General features: G+C 43.5%; 1 protein-coding gene across 4 annotated transcripts in view; it reads right to left on the reverse strand.

The window, feature by feature from the left end:
- The window catches only part of EXOC6B (exocyst complex component 6B), a 293,100-nt gene that overhangs the window by 63,859 nt on the left and 204,576 nt on the right, over positions 1 to 24,665 (reverse strand). For 3 of the 4 annotated variants that reach the window (XM_062574913.1, XM_062574912.1, XM_062574911.1), the window contains 2 exons: positions 22,997 to 23,138; positions 11,737 to 11,810 (listed from right to left, as the gene is read on the reverse strand). In XM_062574913.1, coding sequence (XP_062430897.1) covers positions 11,737 to 11,810; positions 22,997 to 23,138 — 216 coding nt within the window. Of the gene's footprint in view, positions 1 to 4,766; positions 4,852 to 11,736; positions 11,811 to 22,996; positions 23,139 to 24,665 lie in introns of those variants that run through there. The other variant, XM_062574914.1, reaches the window with a different exon arrangement.

Here is a 24,665-nt window from a genome sequence, read left to right on the forward strand (position 1 = left end):
CATGAACCCCTAAGAAGCAATCCGGAAAGCTACAGCCATTTCTAGAGGAAAGCTCATCTCAGCTGCAACGTGAAGGGCCCTTGGAGGTAACTCTCCCCCTTTTGCAACGGGAAGAGCAAGCCTTAAGTGGCTGATCCTAATGTAGAGGGCCTTTTTAGAGAGTTGGATCTGCAAAGCCAAGTTCACCCAGCTTCCCCTCATCTCTTGAATTACTGCAAGCTAAGTGGGATGCACTAGGAACTGCAGTACCAACCCATGCACCCCTGGAAAGCACACATTCATCTGTTTGCCACTTTCATTTTAACAAAAACTCAGATTTACTGTTTCTTGCGACCATTTGCATTGCTGCAGTAGTCTTGAAAGTTCAAGAGGCCCTCTTGTTCCACAAGGAAACTGTTCCTATTTCACTCAGTCTTCATACCTACCCTTTAAAGGGTCAGGAGCAAAATCTCTTATGTTGTAGGCTGGTTTCACCTTCAGCCAGATCCTCCAACAAGACCCACAGCAGAGAACTGCCAGCTCCTGCTCTGGTGGTTAGACCAACTCAATCTTCATCAATTAAAGATCATTAGCTTAATGGCTCTCTTCCCCCCACATATATCTTAGCACACAGAGCTGTCTCAGCACCCAGCTAGTCTAACATACAAACTTAGAAGTTACACATTGCATTTGGATACATATTAAAAACAAGCCATAGTAAGGATACTTACTGCAACGCTTAGTCAAAAATTGCAGACAAGATTTCTAGTGCTTGTTAATGCTTTTTGTTATTCTTCTAGGATTAAGTGTTCATTTCGCTAACGGCCAGGAATGCGAAGTCAACCTGAAAGCTAAGAAGTCAAGCTAGGGTGTTTCTGGTTTGTTCGCTTTCATGCTGGGTGTGAAGAATTGCTTTTGGAGACCACTTCCTCTGTTCCTCAGTTTGCATAGGTATATCTAAGGACAAAAACTGAAACTGCACTAGCACGCACACAGAGAACAGGACTGGCCGTGTGCTAGAACAAAACCTGCCTCATCCTCCACTATTTTTACTAGAATCAAAGGGTCATAACCTCAAAGCTTGATTTTGTCATTACAAGTATCAAATAAACCAGTTGTCAGCCATACAACAGAGCAATTCAGGTCTTAAACTGAGTTATCCAATGCCCTTTTAGGCACCAAACTGTATCCAGCAGCTGCTATTCCAGCCATGCACACATCTCTTGTTCCCCACCTACTAGTCTCTTGTAGATGTCTAGGATACCTTTGGCCACCTAAGGCTGCATTGGACACCTTTAGACACCTCAATCACTCCTCTCCTATTCCAGAGTAGGACTGCACTTACTCACTAAGCTACTGACTTAGAGCAACAGCATAAAACTTCCCACTATCATCAAGCCAATCTGTAAACTCCTGCTTTTAATAAAACTAATCTTTTAAATAACTCATTTATGGACCTACCATCAATATCTCTTGCTTTATGTTTAAAACCCAACATACATGTCATGGAATTAACAGAACCGATAGGAACGCATTTTTTTTTTCCACTGTGGAGGGAAAACTAATAGAAAAGGTGAAATAAATCATACTGCAATGTTTCTTGCTGTATAGTGCCACCTTGCTGTCAATTCATCAAGAAAAATGACAACCCTGAAGGAGGGATGCTTTGTAAAAGATGTGCAGTACCTTTAGCCTCAAGTAATGGAGCTTCCTGAAGGAATCATTGGCTATAAGAGCACATTAAAGTCAGCCTAAAACACAACCTTGAGATCCCAACTCTGCCTTTATTTGGAGTACACCTCCTCCTCTTTGCTGCTTTCCTCCAAAGCTCCAATATTGTTGTCACTCCTGCACCTTCTCGCCACTGCATTGTCTTAAGTATGCAGAAGTCAAATTCCTTCTCCACTGTTTTATCTTGCAAGGGCCTTTCCACTTCAACATCACCTGCCTTTCCCAACAAACCTTCTCTCATTTATTAACCTCTTAATCCGTGGGTCCGGCACTACATAAATGCTAGTCAATATGTGCACTCTTTAAATCAAATGAAAAAATCAATCGGGGAGTCTGACAGCAGACTGCTCAGGGAGCAGTCATCTAAGAGGCAATTAATACCTCATTCCTGAAGGATACGGGGTACCCAGGGCTTCTCAAACAACTGCACGGAAATTAAAGTCACCTTGATGGATAAAAGCAGCAGCACTCTTGTCTGGTATGCTTTTCGCGGATGTTCATCACGCCACTGGTGGGCTTGGGGTTTGTGCGTGTTATTTCAGAGAGTTGATTGTTTGACTGGCAAAATGTCCCCATAGGGCTTTCCAAGGGCTACCGCTTCCCTGCTCGGAAATGACAACCGAGCAATCCAGCTGCACTTGAGAGATCCCGAGGGAAAGGAGCTGCACGTTTGCATAGGGATACTGTTCCTCCCACAGCTTCAAAGACAAAACTGCTCTGCAAAACTGGCTCTGCCACCCACCGAGGCCCAGCTGATCCGTTCCAGGGAGACGGAGCAGCTGAGCCGAGCTAGCCGTTCTTCGCTTTCACAAAGCAAAAGGAACACTCTTGAAAAAATAAAATTAAAAAAAAGGCACTCCACAAGGTGAAGCTAGGATGTCACGAAAGGCAGCTCAATAAAGGTTTCTTTATGGATGGCATTTCCATTCAAGCAGCGGAGCTTTTCCTCGCCAGCTCAAGAGTGACAGCTTCGGAGCATGCACAGCTCACTGGAGCGTATTGGGTTTCACAGGCAGGGAGCTGGAGGTGAAGGGCAAGCACCTCTGGCCCTCTCCATTCCCCATCAATCCTGCCTCAATCGGCAGGTTAAAGGTGGAAGTGGGCCTTATAACTCCAGCGGTGTCCGTTTCCCTGGTCAAATGACGGTCTCACAATCTCCTGCAATTAGAGGGCATGGTGGGGAGGAGATCTCTGTTGCTACCAACATGCTTGCTAAGAGCATCCAGCTCCTGCTGTGTATGGCAGACACTTAAAGTAACAGCAACCTGCTGTAGGGTGGAAGAACCCAGAGCACCTCCAAACACGAGACAGAGAGAGTTGAGGGTCCCCAAGATCTACAGGTCTCAGAGGGAAGAATGCAAACTAAAATGTGTTGCCAGTTTAGATGCACTGTTCCCTTCTGCTGCGATTCCTCAGGGAAGCAGAGTCCCATCTGGCTGCACTGCTTGTTCTACCATAAAATACATAATGACGACAAGGAATAACAAGCAATCACATAATGTTTTACTGAACTGTTTTCAGCTCAGTATCCAGCCTTGGAAAGGAAGCACAAGTTCCTATTAACTTCAAGCCTGCTCAGCAGATCCATGCAGCAACATGGCATGTGTGTGGACAAAATCCAGTCCCCTGAACCGGGGGTTGACCACTGTGTGGAAAGCCCAGACATTCCTAGGTTAACCACGAGAGTCAGCTTACAGCACCAAATAAGTTGAGAATAACAGGTATGTCCTACCTCACCATTTACTGATTTCAATAGGAGCTGGACATTTAAGCAATTCAGGTACACTTTTTACAGTGCTACTTCAGGAATTTAACACGCAACTGCAAGGTAGCAAAGTCCATTCCTTTTTATCAAATTCCTCCATAGCGCCTTTGATTTCTTTTGTCTAGAGAGAAAAATCTCTAAATGAGAAAGGATTTGACCAGTTTTTGTTTGTTTTTATTGTTCCAGTCTGCAAAGTGTCAACAGACTCCACATTTTCCATTGCTGGGTCCTAACAAAAGAAATCCAGGCAGCACTTTCTGCCTAAGAGAAGTGCTAACAGAGGATGTTTGCACTCTGGATCTTTTTTGTTTTGGTTTGGTTTTTTGTTTTGTTTTTTGTTTTGTTTGAAAGCCCTGGGGAGCATCCAGGTTCTTTAATTCTTCAGCATGCCAATACATCCTTTCTGGATAAAGAGGAATGGATCCTGACTGAGTCCAAGCAGACGACTGGAATAGGGATCTGGGTGATTTTAATATAATTGAACTACAAAGGGCTATGTTTAAAGTAACGCTAAGACCAGCTTAAATGCACCAAAGCAAGAAAATTCAAAGTTAAGGCTCTAAATCCGCTCTGAACTTATGCCTTTGTGTGTCTTTCTCTCTTTCCATTCTCTTTTTGCAGAGCACAGCGAGCAGCAGCCAGGATTTTCGGCACAAACTTTGAACCATCCCTCCTTTGTGAGTCAGACATTTAACATTGATTTAAAAATAAATTACTTAATGTGCCTTTTTTCAAATACTGTTGTTTTTTAGGCGCTAAAAAACCCATGCTCTGAGCCTAACAAGCAAGGAAAACATTGGTTTGGCCAAGATGCTAGAATGTCCCTGCTAGTCATCTTAAACTGGCTTAGCCATGCCCAGGAGATTCCTGCGTGACTCCTGAGCAATGCTTGCCTGATAATGCCTGTCTGAGCACATCTCCATGGGTCTTTCACATAAAGATGTGCCAGAGTGGGGAAAAGGTGCTGGTATCTGTAGTCTGTGAGGGGTCTCCAGCATGGAGCACCTTTCCCTCTGACAACCCTGGGCAGGTTGAGCACCACCAGAACTGCACACAGTCTACAAGAATGCTCTCACACACTGGAGTCCAGGCAAAGGTTTAGGAGGTACCAAACAACTTATAAATTATCTTACTTCTTTTTAGATGTGTCACAATTGCTCTGAGAAATAGAGCTTTTAATCAGGGTCCAAAAGAAACAGTACTTTGTTTTCCTATGACACAACCAATAGGGATTAAAACAGACAGTGCTAACACCAAGGCAGAAAGATCAGATGATATGAAGACCATGAATCAGGTAAAAAAGGGCCCATCGTTGGTTCTTCTTCTAATCATCCCCTCCATCTCATCTTTGAACTTCTTCACCTCTTTCAAGTTTCCTAGGATAAGAGAGAGTTGGGGTGGAGAATGGGACACCTGAACGCTCGACCAACAAGAACAGAAAGGGCATTTGGAGCATATGGGGTGACACAGAAATAAGCCCCACGTGCTCATGTAAAGGTAGCGGTAGGAATTCCAGCAGTTCAGGTCTGAAGCTAAGGGTCAGGGCTTCCAGGCACCACAGGACCTGGTGATTCATTTTGCTCACAGGTAAAACAGAATCTCTACCATAGCAGCTTTCCTTCACCTCTACAGCTTCCAGAGAAGCTGAATGGAAGGGTAGTTCCACCTTCCAAAGAGGTAGGTGATTCACACACCATGAATACATGAAATTCATAAGGTTTATACAGGTCTCAAAAACTCTCTGACTTTACATTAACTACTGCTTTCCACCAAGTGATTACAGCAAATATTTTCAAAGACAAACTATTAGTTTTAAAATGCAGGTGGAGAAAACTCATCCAGGCATTTTTGAGGGAAGATTATTAATGGATTAATATTTTTTTTGGTGACGAAATTCTTGTATTATCCCACGTAGATAACTTTCAAGAGGAAATTCAGCATGATGCTGCAGAGGCCTGGAGAGCACTAAGGTCCTGCATAAATTAATAACAGACTACAGCTTTTAAATTGCTTCTCTCAGACAATTTGACATTTAGAGAAACTAGCATAATTCAGGACTACACAGGTAGAGTGGTGTGACAGAGGATGAAGGCGATACCATCTCCACTTCCAAAAAGCTGATGTGGCTATGGATGCCTAGAAAAGCTTCTATCACATTCAGGAGTGCTGGAGGAGGAGAAGTAAAACATTTAATTGACAATAATGTGTTCTACTGTAAATGAACCTCATTTGGCCTACTTTTTTGGTCTCCATCATCTGTTTAAACTCTAAGCTCTTCATGTTTTCACAAGACCCAGCAAAATGGGTAGTTATTAGTTGGCCTGTAGGCACCACCATAATAACATGATTAATAATGGTTGATGCATTATCCAGAAGATACCAATCAGTGGAAAAAACTTGGAGAGGATCAGCAAAAGTAATTAACAGCCCGGAGATACGATCTTAACAGCATATACCTATATTTAAGGTAACGATAAAACTAGTTCAAACCTATCATTGCAGGGTAACTGGAACATATGTCTTCACACCTCTGATTTCCTACTGCACAAGAACAAAATGACATTTACAATGAAAGATTAATAGAATTCAACATTTAACCTGGCACCATGTGGGATACAACGCCAGGCAGTTCACATGTAGGATGGGTCTCAAGAGCTGCCCCTCTTGAGATGAGAACAGGATGCTTGAGTTCACACAAGTAATGATTAACTAATTAAAAGTAAGAACGAATAAAGGAGGACAGAATACTCCTAAAAACAGCAGTAAAGGGATGCCATTAGGAAAAAATAAGAGAATTTATGTTAAGTGAGATGTAAAAGGTAAACACTCTCTTCCTCCCTAAGAGATGGTAAAAGTCTCTTTGCAAAGGTCATTGACAATTAAAGAGAACTTCATGAGAAAACCAGATCTCCCAAGAGGCAGCCTTCGCCCAGACCAGCTCAATGGACGTTCCTGAGAATCAGTCAAGCTGCTATGATCGAGACGTGTGAGGTAGTGGGCTAAGCAGACGGCAGTCTACAGAGCAATTTGGAGATGGAAAAAAGCAATTGGCAAGGAAGTAGATTAGATGAAACCAATGAGTCACCTTTTCATCTCTGCTTTACTGCATTCAACGATTAAAGCCACAGCTACTCTGTCTGCAGCTCCTTATGACAGCAACTTGTGCTTCAAAGATGCAAGCAAAAACATGTGAAGTGAAGACATCTCACAGAGATGTTTACTTTAATTGACTCTCCCTCTAATATGATTTTCAACTTCTCTTGCATATACCGGCAAAACAAGCAGAAAAAAAAACAAAACAAAACAAAACCAATTTCACATCTAAAAAGCCTCTCTCCACATCACTACACGCTCACTGGACTGGCAGTGCCTCTTGCAGCAGGTCCAGGACTACAGACTGGCTCTAAGGCTCATCTAATCTCTTGTTTTCACACTGTTCCTCAAGTATCTCATTAGGTTTTACAAGGCTGGGAAACCACTTTTAACTGTAAAATATAAAAATAAGCAAAAGAAACAGGGCTCCCTGCCTGGCGGTGATGAACCTATGAACCTGCACACTGTCCCTGACGTTGTCTCAGAGTTCTTTGAGGGACTATCTCCTTGCCATTAAAATGCCTCAAGTAACAGAGTAAAGAGGTGGGCAGAGCTTTGCACTACCATCTCAAGGCACAGACCTATGAGGCCATGGCAGCTAAGCCCTGATTTGCAAGGGTTTTCCCTCAGCCAGCATGTCCAGCTTGGTATTGAAGCCCTGGACTGACCAGTACCTCTCTCCAGCAGCAGCAGGAGAGAGGTCAACCCCTCGTACGGCACAGACTTGTCTTGAAGAAGACAAAGCCTTCAGTGCCTTTAAAGCAGTCAAACACCAGGAGAAATGTCAGCTATACATGGGGTTTTCAAAACTCTATTTCACTATTAATCATATGTTTTGACTAAAGCTGAGCTGGATCTCTAAAAAAATCAACATATTGTGTCTCTCAACATAACCTTACAGTTCTCCATTGCCATGTCCTTCAGCTGACTTATTTTCTGAAAAAAACAAGTGCAGAACCACTAAAAGCAGATTTCCCATGGATCTATCGCAAGGCTGAGCTACTCGGTGGATTCTCTGATGTCTGAGGCATGAGTTCACACCACAGCTTTTCTCTGTTATCTTAGCCAAAAAGTTGCAGGACTGTTACACCTCTGAAGCTCAATAACCCTCAGTCAAATACGGCTGAAATAGGCCAGAGGATTCAGAAGTTACTGGGGGAAATCAAAAGATGGACACAAAGATAGAATGCCTGCACATTTCATAAGGCTAAAAGCTCCTATCTAACTTTTAAAGTCACGCCTTCTAAATGAAAACAACCTCCAGCGACTACACAAACAGTGCAGAAAAAATGGGAAATTTGTTTGAGGGGAGAAGAACAGGGCAAAGAACGGGAGCGGAAGAGAACTGAGTTCTTGAGGGGAACATTCCTTTATTAAACATCCCTATCAAAGGTAATAGGGAAAAATCAATGCATCAGAGGGAGACCTCTCATCACCCATCTGGCTGGCATCCAACACAAACCCACAATAACCACATCTGGCTTTTGAACGCAGTGAAAAGAACACACAAAATGTTCGCTATTTGACAAGCGGCAAGCAGAGCAGCTGCTACACACCCAGACATAGCGTTTGCCCCTCTTGCCTCGCTGAGGAGGGTTTGAAGAGGTGGCATTCAAACCCAGAAGCACCATCAAGTTACTGCCATTTATTACGTAAAAAAGGAAAAGGACAGGGTTGGAGCAGTGGAGCCTCACTGCCCTCACCCCCTGCACATCTGCGTGCCTACAGCAAGATGGGCTCCAAGTCAAGTTTCTCTAATCTAGCCTGATGCTGAAGTTTGCGTTTCCAGTGGAAATTCGACACACAGGATTTACAACCCGCTGGACAGACGCAGAGGCCTGGAGTAAGGAACGCTCTCAAAGCCGGCTAAGACGATCACTTGCTAGAGCCCAGAGTGAAATTCTTCGAGTGCTGGAGACAGATTTTCCTTGGCGACTGGCCACAATTGTCGATCTGGCTTCTAGGAGAGATCAGAATGGCTGCGGATTGCAGCGACTTCAGAGACAAATATAAAACCTTCTTCTGCAACCAACTTTCTTATAATAAACCCATGAAAATGAAAACTTAAAACATTTCCAGCTGGCTGGAAGCAGCAGAGAGCACAGCAAACTTATTGCATCTGCTGACCTGGGGCTGATTTGAAGTCCCCTGAATCTCTTTAGGGGTGTTTGGACATCCAAGTGCCTAAGTCACTTCTGCAAGTAAGATGCAGAAAGCTAAATTATTTAGGCGCCTCTTATTGTTCAACAAGGTTATTTATGGAATCAAAGTTGTATAAGATTATTAACATCTACCAAAGAGTCTATAAGCACAAAGTTTAAAGTTTAAGGGAAGAAGTAACTGCTGCTTCCTTGTAAAGGCTTAAATATTTGAGCAGCACTGCTAGATCGTTCTTATAAAAAGACTTTCACAAAAAGATTTGAGATGTGGCTTCGTTAACTTTATCATTTCATCAAAAGCATTTATGGATTTAGAATTGTCCCAGGACGTAAAGGGAAGTTGCTTTTTAAATTACTGTCTGCTCTAGAATAGTTTCAGTGGCTACTACGGAGCTTCCTTGTAAATCTGAAGGTCTGAAATCGATCTACAAAACAACACAATAGCCATTTGGGTTCTTTGAGCTTGACTCTTTTTCTCTTGACCATATAATAATGAATTTCCTCCCAGTTTTGCTGAGCACACGGGGAAAACAAGGCTCTGTTTGCACAGAGGGCTCTTACATTTGAGTCTAGTGTACTGAACGAGGAGAAATTCTGATGCATCTGGACAACAGTATTTAAACAGGTTTTATTTTTCATTATAGGGATATATAGAGAAACTCATTATTCAATCACTATATTCCTCTACCACTTTACATTTTATTGTACTAGAAATAATTTCAATCATTCCTGTAAAGCAACTTAATCCCACATTACTTTGATGATTTTCTCTACAGTTGCTTTGTAAGAGCTCAAAGTTACTATTACCAAAAATATATTGTCACATTCAGGGACGTAAAAGAGCCAAGGAAGAGGAAGAATGCAACGTCCAAAAAGAAGGAAGTAAAAACAAAGCAAGGGATGACCTCTCTGCACTGTACCTTCATCCATCCACCCATCCTTCGAGTTCCCCGCTGTTCCCAAGCCTTACAGCTGCAAGCGCAGCCCTACAAGAAGTGCTACGCCGGCTGAAGGGTCATGAGACTCCCAGTTTGGCAGCACAAAACCCGTCTCAGGATTAGCAAATCAGCTACATCAAAGGAGACTGCGAATTGCCTCATCTCTGTGTGTTATTGCTAATCGCAGTAGACCGGTGATAGGTGGCCTCTTCTCTACTTGGGACAATTGGATGCTGTCCACCATCTGCACAATACTCTGTCCGTGTCTATATAACATCACTATAACCTAGAAGAACATCTAAGACTGCCTATTTTCAACTGAAACTCAACAGGACCGAGCTTCACTCTTTTCTCTTTGCACCATTCAGAAGTTATCATTTTTAAACGCCATAAAAAGTTGTGACTACCTTCAAAAACAAAGATGAAGTTGCTCTGTACAATCACGAGTATTCGACAGAGGAGTAAGAGTTGTAGAAGGCTATTGTTTAGCTTTCTCCTCACCCAAGCTGAATTCATTTGGTTGCTTTTTGCACTTATGAACTGTACAAACATTTCACATATCTCAGCCTGCTGCTAATGTACGGGTTCAGAGCAGCTGAACCTCACAGAGCATTTTTAAAGCATTTCATTCTTCAAAAAGCCACAGCTTTCCTCTTCAAAATCCCTGCATTCATGTCTTCGTGCTTGGAAAAAGACCAAACCCTCCACATTTCCTTATGCCCAGGAGGTTGGGAGCGCATTGCGTATTTCAGTCAATAAAGTGCCAAGAAACTAATGAAGATAAAAGTGTCAACACATAGCAATGACAATGCATACCTTTCCCGTGTAGCTATTCTGACCATTTTGTGAACAGATCTGGCAGTAAATCACACGCCCAAGTATGAAACATGAACGTGTGGCATCTCAACGTTATTAACAACCTTATTGCTGCTTTGCAGAAGTGTCATCGGATGACAGATTGCACTGCACATCAATTGGATTCAGAGAAGTTCTCAAACCATTACGGGTTAAAAGCGGCTCCAGCATGAATCAGAGTCACACTGGTAAGGAGATCATCGATACAAGGGATTATGCAGATTTAAGAAATACCCTCGGCACCCGAAAGTTTTCAGAATGCAAACTACGTCAACCCTGAAAACAAGAGGCACTGCATCATGATGGCAGGAGGGACAAAGCCAGGGGGTTTTAACAGACAAAAAAAGATTGTTTTAATAGGAGAGAAGCATCAGTCATTGAGTCTTACTTCATTCAGACTTTCTATCCAACCCATCCATCTTTGGTGCCAAGAGATGACAGGACCACCTCACTTCCCCCCCCCAGCCTAGTATATCAATAATGCCCATTTCTACCCCTAACAAATGACTCACTAGAATCGTGCTTTTCCCTAAATTGGCTTGCCAAGCCCTACAAATGCCTCAGTACCTGCTGTGGTCAACTAGGCTAATAATGGGGCCTCGAGAGGTGGGCACCAATGGATGGAGCCTTTCCCAATCATCTTCCTAAACAGCCACTTTATCATTCATGGCTGAGGACCATCTGCGGAAGAGGGGACAGCAGAGGGGGAGGACAGTGGGAGACAGACAGAAACCTCCCTGCCCGCACACCCTCCCCACACAACCCCGAATGCAAATTCCTTCACCCTCGCAAAACACTTCTCTGGGCTTTATCTGCAAACAAAAGTGTCCCAGGCAGGCGGGCTCTGCATCAGTGCTCTCTCTGTTAGCAACACCTGCTTGGTGTCAGCTGGGAGGGTTTTGGAGGTGTCTTTTTGCCATGTCTGCAGAAGCCAACCACAGCACAATGGCCCCATCGTCTAGGGTCACTCGCGGCTTTCTTTCGCTCCCCTGTGCCACCAGCCCTTTTCACCTCCACCATCTCGAGGACCCCAGAGGGCTAAAGAAGGAGGTGGCTTCAAGCACAGGGAGGAGGGGGAGCGCATTGCAGGGGGAAATATAGGTCTCTGGCGTAAATCGCCGACGCCGTTTCCCCTCCTCTCTCTTTCCTTAAGACCTGATGGTCTTCAGTCACACATCTTAAAAGAAAAACAAAAAACAAAAACACAAAGACTTACTTGTCTCAAGTCGATGAAGGCCAACTGCAGCGTGTCCCCTTGGAACCCAGGCACTGGGCCGGATCTGGCAAACTCTGTGGGAAAGAAAAGAGGATAAAAAGCGCCTTTAACTAACCATGGACAGGGAGATTGGCAGACGGATGACAGGGAAGACAAGAGAGGCTGGGGGAGAGGAGGACCGCACTTCTAAGGAGTCATGTCTCCCTCCCTTCAGCTTCTTTGTTCGCCCTTCAAAATTCGTGTCATCAAAACACCATTAATTCCACCGTCCTGACAGCAAGGAAACTGTACTAATTCGACCTGAAATTTATTCCCATGAGCCGTACTGGGCTTCAGAGTATTTGTTTTGTGAATGGACAAACAACTTGCAGAGAAGAAAGGGGGGGATGGGGGTGGAAAAGTTTTTCCTCTCAACACAATAAAATCTTCAGCTGTGAAACTCTTTTCAGTTCCGAAAGCTATTTATATTTTAGGGCGCTGAAGGAATTTTCTAATTTCACGCCTGTCACCAGGCTCCATAAGCATTCATCAAAAAAATATGCCCAGCCGCATCATTAATTATGCGGCAGCAGATTATTTGCATTATCTGGTATGGCGCATTATTGCCAGTATACGGTCACCCCAATGGGAAGAATCGCCTCCATTATGCGGCATATTTATTTATTTTGGATGAAGATATCTGACAACTGAATGTCGTTGGCTTCTATAGTGAAGAGAATATTTTCAAGGCCACATTTACCTCCTTCTAGTGTAATCCGGCCACAATTTCATACTTAAGTCATTTGTTTTTCTTCTAATTTATTATTTAAACCAAGTCTAAAACCACTAAGAGGAACTATTACAAATCCACGTTAAAAGACCTTAGCTCTTCCATGTCATTTAACAGCTTTTACTTGGTAACATTCATAAAGTCAATGACTGCATGTATTCAGATGTGTGTTTTGAAGATGTGTCTGATGTTGGTTTTGCCCAACTTCACTATGTTTTTGCCTTCTTTAGTGACAGAAATAATGGTTTTATCTCTGCCCTCAAGGCAACGTGTCATGTGAAGTCACCAAAGTTGCAGGCAACGCAACATCATAGCTCAAGAAGCATTTTCCAAGTTTGGCTGAATTTCACTGCTTCTACAAACCCAGAGCAAGCTGCACTCTAGAAACGGAGAGTTTCCATGAGGCGCAACTTAACATAATGGTAGAAAGGAAGAAGCGAGAAGAAAATATACACCATGGTACGTGGTTTTAACTTAAAGAATGCCAGAGCCCTTATTGTCCAACTATTCTGGTATTTCCCATGCAGGAACCCTCAAATCTGCTCCTCAGCACTCAGGAAGAAGGAAGGCTCTGCAACAGGAAAGGAAGAGTCTTCATGACTGTGCAAAAGTACTAAGAGACAAAGCTCGTCCTTTACTTAAGCCCTAAGTAGAGTCATCTCATGTCAGACGGTCTTCTCCTTGAATGCTTCTCCTTCCAATAATTATCTCATTTTCAAACAAACGTCAAGAAAGGAGGAAAAAAGTCACTGAAAAGCCCTGTTTTTAAAGACGTCCTGTAGTAGCCTGGTCATATGAGCAATCCCTATGGCTCTTCTAAGAACAGACCAATGAATGAGGCAGATAAGGTTCAGCCCTGTTCCTCAACTGCCTTCTTTCTGGAAGTCAAAAAGATTATTTGTTGGCTTTCTTGCTCCAAATTTCATTAAAATCTTGGGATAGAGAACATCCTTCACTACAAGACACGGGTACCTCCAGGGACACAGTGGCCAGTTTTCAGACATCCCTAGCTTTACTTCTTAGTAATTTCCGTCACCAGAAGGGCTCTAAGATTGAAACGATCACTTATCTTTGCAGCGATTACTCAAGTGATTCTGCTGCAGGACAATGAGACAAGAGAGTGTTTCTCTTTGCAAAGTTAAAGCAAACTAATTTTGTTACAAAACCTAGACAAACATGGCTTTAAATCCATTATTTTTATCCAATGCTACTACTAGAAACAGAAAATAAAAACTAAAAAGAAAATGTATACACAAGCATTGACATTTAGACTTTGAACAGGAAAAAACCCTTGACAGAGCCTCATCATGAGCCTCAAAGCCAGGTGAAACCATCCACAGTTGTACGGAGGGACTTCTAGTCACTTTTAGTCACAAACACAATTAGATGGAGAAAGGAGCTGCTTGGCTTCCAGCCAGCTTCACTGACCACTTCTGCAATGTTCAGGTTGCAAATAGTCCACAGTGATTTACATTTAAGCTCAGAGACATTTTAATTAATTCTAACTATACAGTCATTTTAATGTACGTTTGCTATAAAATTTGACTGTAATTTGCTGAGCCAGAACACACATGCAAGGGAGGACTAATGCACAAGCTTTCTGACTGATCTGCAAGGGATAAATCATCTTTACGCATTTGTTATATGCCTTCCATCTCATGTAAAAAAATTATCCCCAAAGCTACATCAATCCTAAAACGTTCCCTCTTTGAAAAAGCACATACCTGAGAATCTAAAAAAAACTTTTTAGATATGAGAAATGGCTGTCTAGCTTCCAATCACGAGGTGAAACCACCAAGGGCTGGCTGATGCTGCAGACTTCACTGGGTTGAGGTACGAGACAAAGCACTGCCCGACTGCTACATCTCACGCTCCACGAATGGGATCATGTCATGTCACTAATTACATTTTAAACAACATTGGAAAACAAATCTGAAAAGGATTCCATCAAAAAGAATTTTCTATTTTAGATTTAAGGGCTTAGCAGCTCCTAGAAACTCCTATAGAAGCACACCAGCAGTTATGAAATTTAAGATTTTCCCAAAGACATGAATTTCAAATACTCACGGACCAGATCTTGAGTGTTTTCACAACACTTGGGAATATATCACCACTGTCATCAGTCATCCATAAACCAGGACGGATTTAATGCCAAGACATGGTTGCCCATTAGCAGCTCACCTTTAGCTGTCTCCTCCTAAGCAACCATACGGGAGTAACCCTAGGGGAGTCATGGGAGTAACACCGCACTTCCACACTGCCCATTACTACAGCAGTGGCATATTGGACATGCTCTTTATGAACCAAGATCTGTTCAAATGGTAACACTCAAAAACGAAAGGACTGAGGCCTCTCCCACCTTAGCAAAACACTCGACATCCAAGAAGCAAAGTGGCACGTGAGATCATATTATCTGCATCACTGGAGAAATGAGATCAAGAATACGGCTCACGCACTAGAAGAAAGCTGCTGCAGTGACTGCCTGTAAGGAGCCAGAAGAGGACTGAATGCAATGCTTCACCCCATGGTTGTTACAAAAATAGTTGTACCTTCTGTAGTCGTAGGTCACATTTTACATACCAATACCACAAACTTATTTAGGAAGGAGAAACGAATTAAGTTTTAAAGAAAAAAAAGAAACAAAGAACAGAACAGAGCTTTAAAGGAAGGACACAGCCAGTTCTTCTTGGTTTTAATCTCTTCAACCAGATTTCAGGATAATTTTCTCAGAACAACCAAGCACAGTGCTGGCCTCAGTACTGTCGGATTCGTTCATTGTACTTTCTCCACTACCAAGGCAAGTGGCAGACATAGCAAGCCACCTACAGTACAGCCCCTTGAGCAGAAAATCACAAGAGAATAGAGCAGATCAGTATGCGGCTGTTTGTACAAAGCATTTAGCCAGGCTAAAGGTTTGAGAGACTTGTGTTCAGGCCAAAAAAGTAATGTCTTTGCAAGGTCTACAGGCTTGGGCCACCCAGGGCAGGTCACAGAGGGATTCTAACCTCTCTTCCAAAACATTTCAGCAATGAAAGAATCAAGGAACAGGAACCATTAAGCCCTTTACAATGAACAAAGAATAAAGAGTTCAAACAAACATGAGAGAAAAGACATCCACTGTAAATTAATTATACAGAATTGGAGAATCTCTTTTTATATACTATACACAGTCAGACACACAGGGACAAATAGTGTTTTACATCTACTGCATGGTTAGAACACACACAGCTGGCTACTTTATTCCTCAAAAACATCATTTTGAGGGTAACATTTAGTCTAATTTATGTGACAGTGCCAGCACATATGATAGTGGGTGTGCACGATCCAGAGGTTACTGTAGCTCCTGTTCATGAGAATGTGGACAGCACACTTGTGATCATGTTGTTCACGCACAAGGCAGCTATCCCAAATCTCCAACAACTGAACTTCTACACCACGTCACATGCACGTCTCTACTTAGCCACATCCTTGTATGTCTCCTGATGGGATTACAGAAGAGCAAGCCCAAGAAACATTTCTGGGCTAACCACAAGACTTTACAGTTAGAGCTCAGCTTTTGTAACGGAGAAACAACAACCTCATATCCATTAATAAACAAGGTGGTATGTCTCACAGTTCTCTTCCTTAAATAAGCTCTCTGAAGACTATCTAGAAAAGCCAAGTGACAAGAGCCCATACAGCTCAGAGAGGCAAAAATCTCCTTTTGAGAAAACTCAAGCTGAAAAACAAATCTCTGCGTGGAACCTGGAGAAGTTCACATGGAAAAAAAAAGGTGAGAAATGATGGATGTGAATTTGGGCAAGACAAAAAGAGAGAAGGCCCTTTTAGGAGCAGTCCTACTATTCTCTTTCCAGCTTCCATATTGAGCTTAATCTTTATGTATGTCATTTCCAGACCAAGTTATCAAAGCTCATCCCGATCTGGGGAATTCCTGAGAACTGCAGGAAGAGAGAGGAATTATCAAAAATACACTGAACTATCCAAAATACACTGAACTGGGTCAGACTAAAAAAAAAAAAAAAGCTCCTGCCTGTCATTTGTTCCTCTCATGGAACAAAGACGAGCCTGGAATCCCATCAGTTTGCAGCAACGAGTGGTCCACAGGGATGTCCTGGATTGCAGGCACTGACTGGGCTAGAGGGCATCCACAGCATCGGAGAGGACTCCTCACAGCTTGACCATGAGATGTTTTAAAGTAGAAGAAAGGGAAGAAGAAGCAGCTCTTCAGATGAAATTGCAAGAGTTGTGTTCCAGGAAAACTGATATATGCCAATTTGTAGAACAAGTCTAAAGAACCAAGTTACAGGTCTATACTGGTTCCCAAACCCAATAACCCAAGAAGTACAATGAAAGTCTTTGGGCAGATAGGAAGCTTTCGGCTCCAGTGAAATAGTAACACAAGAAAAAGTGAAACAAGCACCTTTCAGCATTACCCCATCAAGCTGAAAAGATTCACAAACACCAAAAGTGTGTGTCTACATTGGGTGAGGAAGGGAAGGTTGCTGAGGAGCTGGGGAACTGTTTAGTTAACCAGCAAGCTTTGAAAACTACCTAAACTAAAGGAATTAAGCTTAGATTAGTCTTGAAACTGAAAAAGTAATTTTACAAAATGACACAGGGTAAGTAATCAGAGGAGACCAACTAATAAAACTCTGATCTCTCCTTACTATATAATGCAAAACTGAAAACTTCCTACCTAGTTTAGACCATGACAAGATAAAGGGTGTGTTCTATAAATGGGCTTTTCCTTCATTATTAGTTTCTTTCCATAGCTTTTCACTTGCTGAGAAGAGGAAGTGAAAGATGAGGATTTTCAGGAATCCAATTCATACTTTCACAGTCTGTTATAAACAGGTGTGGACAGAGGCATCTCCTCTTCCTAAAGTGAGTTGCAAAGGAATATAAAGATGGGTTAGTATCAGATGAGCATCCTGGTGACAAAGGAGAGCACAACAAGGTGTTGGAGATGGAGGCTATCCCAAATGTCATAGCAGATAGCGTAAGGTAGAGAGACAAGAGGACAGGAGAGTCTGAGCAGAGGCTGAGCAATAGGTTTACAAATGAGATGGAAAAGAAGGAAAACTTACAGACAAGTACAAAAGCTAAAACGCTGAACAAAATCTAAACAAAAAGGACACTTTAATAGCTCATTGATGGGGAGTCACGTGCTTCTGCTGCATGCATATTTATACGCACTAATTCACCAGGAATCCCTTCCACCGCCACTGTGAGTACGCTGCAACCTCCAAGAAAGGTCACCTGAGGAAAATGCAGGCGGCACTAAAGACATCAATGATACACCCTGGGGAGCAAATTCACGGAGAAATAAGGGAGGGCAAATCTAAGCGTAAGAAAGCAGCACAGCCACCGGCCAGAGGATCTAGCTTCCATTCCTTCCATCACTCTGCACACCAATAATTTAACCTTCCTGTTCCAGAAAGCACGTACTGCAGCACTTCAAGAAAGGCTCTGCTGTCAATACAAATCACTTCACCCGATCTAATAGCAGGAAAATGCAAAGTTTTGCTTCCTAACAAGGGGGGAGTGTTGACAGGCGAAGAGGTGGGGAAGGAAAGGATCTGCTTCTCTCATCTTCCCAAGGAATTCCGCATTTGCGCAGGAATTGAGAGCAACACATAGGCCTGGAAAAAGCACCGGTAACCAGAGGTTAACTTAAGAGTTAACCTTAGTTAAGAAGCAGCAACCTCTGAGGCAGCCAATGCACGGGATCTAGCTCAGATACGTGCCTGCACGCCAAAATAACCGGCGTGCTCTCCAAGCACAGCGCCCCTCTGCCGGCTTGGCTCTAATTTTCCGGCTGCTCAGCTCTGCCCCAGGTCGTTGCATTCCCATGTCCAGGCTTCCTCCAGCTTGCTGCGGGGCTGGAGGGATACGGGGCAGAAGGCCTAACCTGGGGATACTTGGGATCCCAGCCAAGGAGGAGGTGGCCAGCAGCTGCCCCGAGCCCCGGAGAGGCACCTTCCGGCAGGCATCCCTCGGCAGAGGACCGCCGGAGCCTTCAAACCGGCCGGCACATCCGCGCTTCTTCCCGGCTGCACCAGGAGCCGGCCGAGCGAAAACGCGGAGTTTAATGAAATTTTACATATAATTTTACGGCACTTTTAATTTCTCATAAAGCAGCAGTTAAAAGACTTTAGAGATTATGGAACTGCTTATTTTATGACCTAAGCATTGTAAAAACAATCTGCTTTAACCACTGCTGGAATCAGTTACATAGAGGTAAAATGCTTTTGCAAGAGCAGCCGCCTTTCTTTCTCTTTTTTTTTTTTCCTGTCATAATCCCCAAATTTGGGTTGCTGCATTTGATTCCAGCTACCTCTGAGATACATGAGATATGGAAAAAAAAAAAAAATACCAGAAATGGGAGGTCCTAAAAAGAGCAGAGCACATGTCTAGGTTAAAAAGCACGCTCCAATTTAAAAAAAGCTCATTAAACCTACTGTTAAGTCTTGGGTTATAGAAGCATCCGGGACATGGCAACCAAGCCCATTTTATAAAGGAGATACTTGTTCTTAAAGAAGTATCACCCTCCCATTTAGAAATATTTGTGTTCCTTTTTTTCCTCTCCAAGGTTTTTCTTTTCTTTTCTTTTTTCTTGTTTTGTTTTTCTTCCCCCCTCTTTTAAGTTGGCTCAACAGGCTGCAGCCAAAGCTCGCTCCTAAATTGAGACGTAATTAGAAGCGTCCTGCTGTGTCTTTCTGGACAATTCATTTAACCTTCCACATCTTATTTTACTTTAGACTTAAATAAGAGGTGAGTGAATCTCTCTTGCCTCAGCATAAAAGTGATCTCTAAAGCCAAATAACAATAATAATAAGAGTTGCAAATAATAACCGGCAAGCAACACGTTTTTCCGAATGACTTCTGCCCCTCCGTGGACTTCAGGCGTGCCGCCCTTGCGTATACACTACTTGCAAGGCCGCGGCAAAACGACTCTGGAGCCCCCCAAACCAGCAACGCGCGTCTCGCGGACCGGCTTTCCGCGGGGGAAAGAGCCCTTCGGTCGCCCCACGCAGGGCGGGCACCGCGCCGGTGGCAGAAAGCTCCGGATAACGGCGTGGGAATTTATTTCTCTTTTTTTAAAATGATTTTCACAATCTTGCAGCTCAATTCTTCTTTGCCTCTTGCACACCAGAAACGCTGCTGACGCACATGGGACTACTCGTATGGCCGAGGCACGCAAGATTTGCTTCGTAATGTTTATTTAATTTACTGCTTCTCCGCAGAAAGCCTCCTTTGTAAGGGATATAAAATGAATAAACAGCGTGTTCAGGGCTTTGAGAGCGCACAACGCCATCCAAGAAATGCTAAGCGCGCGGCTGCGGAGGGCAGAGCTACGGCGCAGGCAAGGGATCCCCCAGGCTCGCACGGCTCGGTGCCCAGCCTCAACTATTTGCAAGTCAAAGACTATTTTAGGAATCCATGGGTCTGCAGAATTAACTTAGCGGTGTCTTCTTTTAACCCTAAAGCATCACCTTTTCCACCTCCGCGTGTTAGCTACTGTGCATATAAACAAATTTTCTTCTAAGGTGCGTTACGCCTGTTCTGATCTAGAGTGAACAAACCTACAAACACACCGTATCATCTTCAAACCGCGGTTAATATATGCCCGTAACTTCTTTCATTAATTTGCCTCATCAGTCCTTCAATTAGCTGACACTTTTTGGCATTCACAGGACGTTTAAATAAAAACCTAATAAACTCAGGGACCGAAACTTTGAAATCCTGTTTTTATTTGGCACAATTCACTGGAAGCGCTCCAAAGAGCTACGACATCTTATTTAAATATAAATCATAAATAAGAATAGAGTAAAATAATAAAAACAACAAATAAATGCTAAGTGCTTGCTAAAGCTGCAAAAGTAGGTAAAGGCTTTGAAGCCTGGAGAGATGGGAGAGGGTTGGGGGCAGATTCAGGCAGGAGTCAAATACACAACCAGCGTAACAGGGATGCTGAGATTTGCACCTACATTTTCAGGTAATAATAATAAAAAGAAAACCCTTGCAAGCTGAAATGTATTTTTGGAATATACCAGGTTAGCCAACAGACTGGGGATTTTTGCTGGTTTGGTGTCGCTGCTGGTTTTGTCTCACAAAACAATTGCCTCCAGATCCCGGGGAATTTAAGGAATCACGCTTTTAAAGCCTGTATTAAATGTCATCCATTTTACTTAGCATCGGAGATTTTTAGGGGAGAGATGCTGCTTAGCGACCCAAGTTACTGATAAGGCACAAAAACTGCAGGGTTATAAAGTCTTTTTGCAGCCTAAAGAAAAAGGACAAAACTATTGTTCATGACAAATGCCTCTAACTATCCTCAGCAGCACAGACTGGCCCTCTGCGGACGCAGACTGAGAACATAGCCGCTGCCAGCGGAGCCAGGACCTGCTGATGGGACACAAATTACGTGGCCAGAACTTGAGATGGAAGACGCTTCTGAAAGAAAAACAAGGTATTGCCTGGATTCTGACATACAATATTGCTGCAAATTTTGGATATGTTTCATTAAACGTGGCTCCTTCGCCCAGTCTGCTCCAATGAGAGAGACGAGAGTCAGCGGAAGGACAAGGCCAGCTATTAAAAAAACATCCTCTGCCAATAACAGAAATCTTAATGAGTGACCTTCCTCAGAAAAAAATTAATCTCTCAGTTGTTACTGCTGCTAGGTGCTGCTTAACTCAAACATGATCAGCAAGACTTTTTTTTTTTTTTTTTTTAAGGACAGACGAATATCTTTTGATGGTGTCAATTGCCAGATGATGATGAAACAACACAACTCATTTAATTGAATAAATGCAATTATCGGAGACGGGAACAGATCAAGCGCAACATCTGCTTAGGCTCTGATACCATTGCTGTGGAGGCCAGGGACAATTCTACTGTGCAGTTTAACCAGGCCAAGGAGCACTTCAGACGATTCTGCAGGTCGATCATCTCCTGGACTTCTTCCAAGGTCTTTTCCAACCTTCATGGCAACCACGAAAGCCAAAGAGGTAGGTGTGTGGAATAAACTTTCCAAAACCTTTTCCCTTTCTGAAATTAGAAGGTTTGACCTGTTTATCAACCCAGGAACACAGAAACCATACGCCTGTATCAAGCTCAGCGTTTTCTGTAGACACTGACCCTTTGATATTTTCACAAGTGGCCACAGAACATAATACACCAGGCTTTAAATAGCTTGCAGCTAAAAATTGGCACAGAGGCCAAAAAGAGCTCAAAGAAGTGGCTGTTTTCTCAGAAAAAGGTGCTGTCCTGCCAAAGCACCAGAATGACCATTCTCAGGCAGACAGGGGTCCAACAGCAACACGGGTCTCGGTGAAAGGCAGCAGCTCCATCCGATGAGCTGCCCGGATTCAAGTTGTTTGAGGTTCAATAACACCATGACCTAACGGTTGGCCCCTCATCTTCGTGCCACTTGCAGAGTACGGTTACTAATCTGTCCGACCACTTTTTTAGAAAAAATTTATTTGCATTTTAGACCTTCACCAATATCCTGAAACAGGGACTACCACCACCGAATTACGTGGTGCTCTAGCCTACTAAATCCAGAAGGTTTGGGTGATGTTTGAGGGTTTTTCGCTGTACGTCGTGACCTAGGAATTGGGCAGTGCTCCTCCTGACACTTTTACAGAAAATTTGTCTGCAGCGTGGACAAGTGTCTGTTTGAGCTTCAGAAAGCATTTGAGGAAGACTCACAAGGGAGGCTCCTGAGCACAGGCAATGCTTTAGCCCTGCTTTGAAGCGAATTTTAAAAATAGGAAGAAAAAAGTATCCTGTCAGTTTTGATCTATATTTTGTTAACGCCTATGGAGAGCAGGACATTAGGCAACCTCAGTGAGATCTCAGGATTTGTTGCCAGAGCAAACTCAGGTGTTAGCTCAACGAATCATAACAAACAGAGTTCAGTACAGACCGTATTTTCGGTAGCTATGATGCTCATGTGCCCATTTCTAAACAGCTGTAATTATTTTGCTTACAAGGCATCTTACTTTCCATAAGAGCCACCTAGCAAAAAGGCTATGCTTTGAGAAAAAAAATTCCCCTCAGCAGATAGAGAATAGGAAGAAACAGTTGAGGTCAGGAGAGGACCAGAACTTCTTAAGATCATAAGCCATTTATTGTTTTCAAAAACAGAGTCGAGTAGACTGATTTTCGTTAGCCCTGCTTAAGTTTTACCCACTTGTTTTCCATCTGTTTTTAACATAACCAATCTCAAAAAGCTGGGACTGTCTGGAAAGTATTAACGTGCCATTTAAGAAGAAAATGAAGAGTAAAGCTTTGACCTCTTAGAATTTGCTGGGCTTCTGTCCTGAAGACACTGCCAAAAGTCATCGTGGACAGCACCCACGAGCTCCGCGGGAAGACCAGTCCCACGGATTTGGGCACCACTCACCAGCGCTGCCCTGGCTTTAGCCCTGACATGCAAATGGCTGAGCAAAGTGAAACGTGGAAAAGGGTTTCGCATCTTACGTTCGCATTCCTCCACGTCCAGGTTGAACTGCTGCAAGGCCCCCAGGGTCAGCTGCCGCACTTCGGCTTCCAGCAGCAGCTGCATCAGCGATGTGGAGAGGTGTTTGCATGCTGACATGCACGCGGTCTGCGCCACCTTCCCCTGCAAAATCAAACAGAGCTTATTAAGGACGCCGAGCACAGCCTGCAAGACGAGCTGCTCCAGATCAGGCCTCTCCAGTCACCCTTTGCTGTATCCCATCCGCTATTAGACCTTCACAAAGTGCTCAATACTGCAATGACCCTCTTTAAAGGGAATCACCTTTTAGGACTCCGAATTGCTATGGGCAGAACTAGACCTTGCAAGGTGCAGCGTACCCGGGCACAGCTCAAATCCAGGTGTCCCTTGTTATCGTGTCCTAATCGCGTTCCCAAGCCCTCTCCGACTCACGGGGATCAAGCAGAGAGGCCCAAAGGGAGGAGAGCACAACGCATCCGTGCTGGGCGGACGGTGCCACGCGGGAAGCGGAGCCGGCTGTGCTGCGCCGGCGTCCCGGGCTGGAGCAAAGCCCTACGCTTTGGCTCGCTCTCTTACCAGAGATTCAGCTAGAGATTGCTCTCTCACTGGAGAGTCAGTCTTTCTGATAGTTCATATTTTTACCATCCTCCTTGCTAGCGCAAACTATTTTAGCTGCGTTTCCAACATCTGCAAGATAAAACGAGGTTACCTGGCTGCTGCCGCAAAGCCCTTCGGAAGCTACAGGTCAAAACACCGTGTCAAAACGCCTGCTATTTAAACATCAAGCTTAGAGATCAAGATAAAGCATAATTTGTTGCTCTTATCTTTACCAAAAAACTTAATAGCTTGCAAGTGTTTCAGTGTAATCTTTATCAGCTACTTACAGCCCTTGAAACTTTTATATCTGTCATTGACGTAGGAAAAGTTATTAGTTTCAGCTACTAAGGAAACTTGAGAAAATTTTAAGTATTTATTTTTAACGCATTTTCTCTAGGCTACATCAATTACATTTCACTCTGGAGGAAAAGATGAGATTCAACCTATAAATCACGAGAACAGCTTGCAGCAAGAGGAGTTACTCTGGATAAGCCTTCAATTTTTCAGACCGCAAGAAGAGCAAACATGACAAACTACCAACTCCACTAGCATGCTTGAGTTTCTGAACTGTAAAATCTGAAATAGCCCATTTGCAAATGCGACACATGACAAGCTGTAAAAGCAGCACGTCCAAAAGAAGGCACCTTGTCTGGGGAGAGAAACCATTTTCAACAGATTTCAATGTATAACCAACCAGAACTGAAATACTAACCATCGTTTATCTGAACGGCAGGTATCGTGCATGCAAAACCGACATCTTCCCCAGCCGGCGCATCCGCTCTCAGCAGGGATTTTGGTGCGGGTCTGTCCACAGCAAGGGCAGCTTTGCAAGGAGACCCGCTGCACCCCCGTAGCTGGCCCAGCCCTGGGCCGCTGGTTCTGACAGCATCATCTGCCTTACAGAATCTTTTAATTATTTCCAAACAGAAAAGGGTTTTGCTCCAAGACAAAAATAACCACAATGTGCGATCAAGACGGCAGGGGCTTTGCTCATTCAACAGTGAAAAGGAAGAATTGAACTGTCAGATCCGAAGCCCAGGATGTCTCTGAAGAATTATGATGTTCAGAGAACAA

The sequence above is a fragment of the Rhea pennata genome, chromosome 4 (assembly GCF_028389875.1).
Source record: "Rhea pennata isolate bPtePen1 chromosome 4, bPtePen1.pri, whole genome shotgun sequence".
Lineage (NCBI taxonomy): Eukaryota > Metazoa > Chordata > Aves > Rheiformes > Rheidae > Rhea > Rhea pennata.